The sequence below is a fragment of the Dysidea avara genome, chromosome 10 (assembly GCF_963678975.1).
Source record: "Dysidea avara chromosome 10, odDysAvar1.4, whole genome shotgun sequence".
Lineage (NCBI taxonomy): Eukaryota > Metazoa > Porifera > Demospongiae > Dictyoceratida > Dysideidae > Dysidea > Dysidea avara.
In genome coordinates, this window is record NC_089281.1 from 27,304,181 (window position 1) to 27,310,920 (window position 6,740).

Here is a 6,740-nt window from a genome sequence, read left to right on the forward strand (position 1 = left end):
TTGAAAGATTTCTGATCAGTTGCATCTGTGAATTTGAAGTATACTCTTGCTGTTTAAGCAAAAAAAAAGATTTTAAATGCACTTTTGTATGGTTCCTGACCAGCTAGAAAATGGGCTTATAACCTAGTTAAAAGCTTCCAAACATGCCCTAAGGCAATGATTTTGATGTGGCACCATATCTCAAATGATTTAGTGTACCTTACTCAACTTCAACAGAAAATTTGGTGCTTTATCACAAAGTGAATGATTTCATCATAATTTGTTGCTTAGCCGCTCTACTAATGAATGATGTCTACTATTCAATGCTAGCCCATTGCATATTCATGATGTTGCACGTGCATTCTTAAGCTGTTTTAATTAAATTACTGAAAATAGGCTCTGCGTCCACCAAAATTACCATAGCTCATGGATGGTATACTACTGTACTCCTGCATGTTGCAGTAGAATTACCTTGAAATGGTTTGAAGTTATTGCATAATTTGGATCCAGAGCTTGGATGGGGATATAATTAGGCCTAAGTTACAGAATACTCTAATAGAGCAGTCACTTAGTCATCAATAATGTAAAGATAATCTGCCATCACAATACACTGTAAAAATTAGTAGTGAATTTCACTACTAATTTCTGCCACAATACTCACTATTTTTAAGTAGTGACATTCACTACTCTTGTGGTCAAAAACTGTGGAATGCAGAAAAATCCCAGACCCAGTGGTGACTTGATCCTCTATATAGCAACATACAGAACCATAAAAGGATCCACAGCACCACGCAATGTTTACTGACAATGGTCATGGTGCCACTGCACAGAAACCAGAAGCAACTGCAGCATGTGCCATCGACATTGTGTATGTCGTAAGTGTAGAGATAAGATGCCATTTCCCTGGTAGAGACGTTGGTGTGTGCCAAGTAATACCATCATGTACTTGATAGTTGGCACACTATAATCCAACCTTGTGATATCATTGTCAGGCTAATAACCACTGCCCAGGGGTCACTGCTGACCAAACACTGACTTTTATGCACACAAACACAGACACATAAACAGTTGGGAAATGTCATACGGTTCAGTAAAGGTGAACTAGCACATATTGGCATTGAACTGATCACAATCCCTAGCAACAAAATAATTTTACTGCAATATGAGCATGCACCCCTTAATACAATGCTTCATACTATATAGTGGACAGGTATTTCCTGCATATTAGACCACAAACAAAATGTACAAACTATATACTGACCACTCTAATAAAGAAGTCATGCACTGTATGTAATCAAGCTGTGTGCTGGTGAAAGGAGTATAGCTTGCATGGGTCATAGGTCACAACATACGCTATCACATTTGGTTACGTTAATAGTTGGATCATTGTAACTACATTACGATACTTCTTGACTATATCAGACAGAGCAATTAGTACTAACTGTACTGAGTGTTTTTTACTACCATGTTCCCCCTTGACTCCCATGGATTCAACGGTAAATGATAACTAATGTACCAACTATTGGTAGACATGATTACAACTATTTCTCAAGCAACAGTGACTGCCTTTCTGTATCACGCTGTTCACTATGGTATCTATGAGTCTTTGGGTGGAAGAACACCACCAAACCAATAAAACCAAGTGTTCCTGCTGAGATGAAGAAAATGTTACTGTATGTGAAGTCCTTGGGAGCTGTAGCTTGCACCATATGGTGGGTACCATTAGGATAACTTTTTCTAATCTTACACTGTGAATGTGTTAGTAGGTGAGGGGGAAGATCTGTCTCCAGTGACTGAGCTATTAAGGTCATCACAAACCCACTCAATTGTCTGTAAAAAAAGCAATATTTGTATGCTAAATATCAGTAATAGAAATTCTTACGATGTGATACGAATAAGTCCTGTACTGGTCGCCTCTGCAATAGGGTAGGTCACCTCCACACCTAGTTCAAGTGATATCGGCATCTGACTTAGTGACAGCAGACCCCACAGGCAAAGGCTGATGGCAACCAGAATGGATTGGTTGTGTACTGTAGACATCTGAGGGATGGTAATCACAGAATGACACGTGCAGAAGTTTACAGAAAAGGTTCTAGTAATGTACTCTCCGGTAGTTTTGAAATTAACACATCAAAATTTTAAGAAGTTAATTTGTTGTTATATAGTTTGATAAGACTATCAAGTCTTTTGAAGAGAGGCTTTAGGCCTGGCAAACTTGATTACTTGTTTCTCATCCACAAAAATTCATATTTCCATGTGGGCAGGAGGTCATTTTTCATTATTCAAAATACTCCAAATCAAGCTGTTAAGAACTAGTACTTACGTTTTACTACTGTTTCTGAGGTACAAGTGACATTTGTTGTGCTGTAAAATGGTAGCCAGCCTTTTTAGCATCAAAGTAAGTGTGCACGTGATTGATAACAGCAATAATGAAATTAGAGGCGGTGGGGTTAAAAGGGATGCAGGCAGGCGAGGATGAGAAACAATTAATCAAGTTTGCCTGGCCTTATTTTGTTAAGCATACATGAGGAGGAAAAATCTAATAAATTTGGTATTTGCTTTTGTGTAAAAACTACAGCAATCACTTCTAATTACATTACCTGTATGGCCAGTATGGGTACTAGGACAGTCTACATTTTATAAAATTTTTACTTATACAATGACAAGTTTACCTGTACAAACCAGATCAGAATTACAATAGATGAGGCAAATAAGACCTTCAATATTTCATCAAACCGCTTGGTCCGGTCAGCTACACTGCTACTAATAACAGATCCAAGTAGTCCTGAGAATATTGTCATGGACACCCATACTCCAGAGTCATGCTGAGGACTGCATTATAGTGTACAGATATTAGGCAACAATGACTCACTTCTGGGTAGCCAAAGGGGCAGAGCATTTGAGGAATAAGTGAAAGCATTGCTGTAGCCACACCTACCGAGGAGCCCCAGGTTACAGTTAATGCTAAAAAGGTTCTATTCTGCAACACCTATGCAGTAACGGTTCATGTAAATGACAGATTAGCATTGTATAACCATCCACCTCGCACCTTTGTAATTCCCTTATAAAATGGCTCAGTTTTATGCTCAGCAGATGGGGCTGGGGGTGTGGGGGGACGACTACTGCAAAAGCCACACAAGGCCATGCTGCAGCCAACACAAGCTGGAATAGCAGTAGCTAACAGCTAGAGATAACACCATTGATGACTATAGTACAAAAACAGTATGCACTCACAAGTCTTGGTATAGTCTCATGTAGGTTACTATCAGCAATGACATGTGGTGATATCAGAAAAAACACTGCATATCCAACTGGATAAGCTAAACAATAATTTTTAATGTTAAGGTGGGTGTCTATGGGTATAGCTTATAATTATCTCACCCATACTACAAACCATGGTGGCCTTGGTTCGCTCTTTACTGCTGAACCAAAATGCTGCAAGTTTGGTTGAGGAAAACACCAGAAATGGTTGAGAACATGCACACAGCACTTGTCCAAAAATGGCCACTGCATATCCGTAATGATGAAAATCAAGTAATGAACTGGTGAGGATGAACTCCAAGCTACTAAGGTACCGTAATATTGCTCCAATAGCATTGAACACAGCTCCCAGGATAATCTATATATAGACAGGACTACAATTACAAACAAATTAGTGGCAACTATGGTGTGTACGGATTGAGCTGGATCCTTAAAAACATTTAATAATTCATGGATGGAATTACAGACATCCTTGAAATTTGGCTCATTTGTAACACTGCTTGACCTGTTCATTCAAATGCCTGACACAACATTTACGGTCAATTTAAATTTTCAACATACTATGGGAAAGCCTTAAAAGTGTAGTGACTATTACAACCCTCTCCTGACTTTGTAATGTAGCCAAACCACACGTGTCTGTTGTCGACACCTTTACTGTCACCTTTAATCATCTGGTTGGCTGAAATGTTAATTCTCTGAAAAATCCACTTTTCATTTCTCAACTTATACATACTATAGTTATAGCCTCACAAGTATAAATCACTGATCAGTCAGTGAAGTTCACTGGAAATTTTCGCACAGTCAATACGATATATTTTATAGTAAATAGAACAAATATCACATAGCTTACAGCAAATCTCAACCCCACATCATCAATGACTATGATGCCTACAAACCCGAACACAAATCCTACGATGAAGTAAGTGATACTGAACCAGTCCACTTGTCGTAGTGAGATGTGGTAGAACTCTGCTGTTTCGTTGGGTATAGCAGCAAATGTCAGCCAATACTATGTAGAGGAAACACACTATAATAAGAGTGGACAACAGCACTACAGCAAATGAATTTGCAAGGCTTGTTATGCAGAGCAAATTACCATATTTAGCTAAACCCACTTTTAAAAAGCACATTTTAAAACAGGTAAATATAGGTACTGTACAGGTAGTGAAGAGCTAGCTATATACTTATATATTACTTGGTCTTCACTAAGTTTTTATAATTAACACATTGCACTAACTAAGTGGTAGACCTACATGCAGTATACATCTTATATTTTAATACATCGAGCATGCATTTGGAGCAGCTATTCAGTGATCTCTATAAAACAGCAAGCTTGTTTAAAATTAATGGTGGGATTACAGAAGATATATGGGTATAGCTATCACTGCATGCATACTTCTGTGATGTGGTCCAAGTCAACACCTGGTGATATATCAGTTGTCATAACAACCATCATGTTATTATAATGAAATGTACTGACGCTCATAACATGTGCATATAACCTGTTTGTATATAATGAAATACAAACTTACATGTATGTACATATTGTTATGCATATCAATGTATAGTAGTTTTTGTATGGCATATGGCATAACTACACAAAGTGAAATACTACACATCTTTAAATTCAGTTTAGAATAGACACGATAAGGTCAAAATGGGGCATCATCATCTGCAATCAAATCCCCATCCATGTACCCAGGGTGAATACAACAGAGCAAGGATAATGACACACGTTCAGGCAACCATGCACATACAGTTGTAGCTATAGCTATGTTAATTGCAAATTTCACTGTGCTCCCAAAGTCTACAAATGCCCCATGATTGAGGTGTCATTCCACATCAAATGTTCACTAAATCCTCTATTATATTATTCTTGGGAAGGGGAGGTGGGGGTTGATATATTATTGTTATTAGCGCTTTACAGTAACCAGCACTAAAGGTCTGACAGCAACATGTGCTGCAGCCTTAGGATTACCTAACCTAATTGAATCAATAGGTCAAGAAGAAACTTTCTTTTTTCTTCCCCAACCCAATGACATAAGTGACCATAAGCGTAGCAACCTGGGGAGGGGGCAAGGGGGGTGGGCTGGATCCCCCCTTGTGATTTTCCAAGCTCGTGATTTTCTGATTGTAAATTCAAAAAAGATTGAGATACTCTAATAAAGCAGTCACAGTATTCAGAGAAGCAGTGCAGCAAACTATAAAGTTGTGAACAATGTGCTTTATCAGTGATACAAATATTATTTAGTGGAGGACAGCCATTCTTAGCAGGTGTTGAGCTTTTTTTTTTTGCTCTTCAACACCAAACTAGAGCCCCCTATCTAAAAATATCTTGCTACGCCTATGCATAAGTCAAAGAAGATAAAAATGGTCTAGCCACACAAGACAAAAACAAAATCATCAATTTGATCTGAAATTCTGCCCAGTGGGATGTTTGACCACTCAAAATGTCTGGTGTTTGTTTAACTTACAAGAATTAACCTGTTTCCTTAAGTGTACTGTAGCCATGCTACATGGGGATTTGACCACTAGCCATGCCTCCATCAGTGGAGAATTTGATTTTTAAAGTCAAATCCCCACCATTTACTTGACTGATATAAGTCCATAAACTAAATATGCAAACTACGTATGAAGTTACTGGCATATAGATTTGGAGCTATACAATCTATGATACTGGTATGACAAAGCCCTAAATGCCTCATAATGACTTCACTGGTAATCCAAAGGCTGCAGCACAAGTTGCTGTCAGACCTTCAGTGCTGGTCACTGTAAAGCTTTAATAACTGGTAGATTAAATTCCAATAGCTTTAGCTACCCGGCATAGATGACTGTATATTACCTATGGTTTTACAGTTGCTGGTCCCTAGCTGGTGGCAAGGTCATTCATCTATCCCCGGGGAAAAATAACCTAGTACTAGTGGGCCCGGGCATATCCAGGCATCTAGATCTGTGCATACTGCGGTTCTAAGAGACCTTGCGCGACAACAAAACAAGCGAAAATCACGTGCACATGATTTCGTCCAATCAAATCAATTCATTTTTGAAGTTCAAACAATAATTACCGCACGTGACGTCTTGTTGCGTGCAAGGTCTCTTAGAACCGCTGTATGATATGTGCACCTGCAAGAGCATCACGTGCATGGTACGATGTGGTCACATACCATTCCGTTACTGAAATTCAACAAGCTACACGTAGCCAGGATGTACCATCGACGTTTGTAGACCCGATACGCTGCCACATCATCTGATTGGTGTTGTACAGAATTCTCAGCCATTTTACACACACCGGAGGGAGTCACTTGAGAGTCACGGCGTAGCTAGAGAAGGTCCAATGTGGGCACGTAGCTACCACTGAGTGAGGCCCTATGTAGTCCAGCTCTTGCAATTGGTCCAACTGGATTCTGCCGTTTTGGTTGCAATTTATAAAAGTGATGAGACGTCACGGTATTTGTTATTTCAGTTACAACTATGCAGTACGTGTGCATGAGTGGTTTAAC

The 6,740-nt window shown here is 39.0% G+C and overlaps 1 protein-coding gene across 1 annotated transcript; it reads right to left on the minus strand.

Annotated features, from left to right (window-relative positions):
- Window positions 1–1,424: 1,424 nt before the first annotated feature.
- On the minus strand, window positions 1,425–6,740 carry LOC136236697 (solute carrier family 49 member A3-like). Its single transcript, XM_066026922.1, has 9 exons — window positions 6,405–6,740; window positions 4,091–4,249; window positions 3,361–3,598; window positions 3,214–3,299; window positions 3,029–3,163; window positions 2,852–2,968; window positions 2,652–2,804; window positions 1,862–2,019; window positions 1,425–1,809 (listed from the first exon to the last, which is right to left on the minus strand). The coding sequence occupies exons 1-9, from the start codon at window positions 6,516–6,518 to the stop codon at window positions 1,521–1,523; spliced, it is 1,449 nt and encodes a 482-aa protein (XP_065882994.1). The 5' UTR covers window positions 6,519–6,740; the 3' UTR covers window positions 1,425–1,520.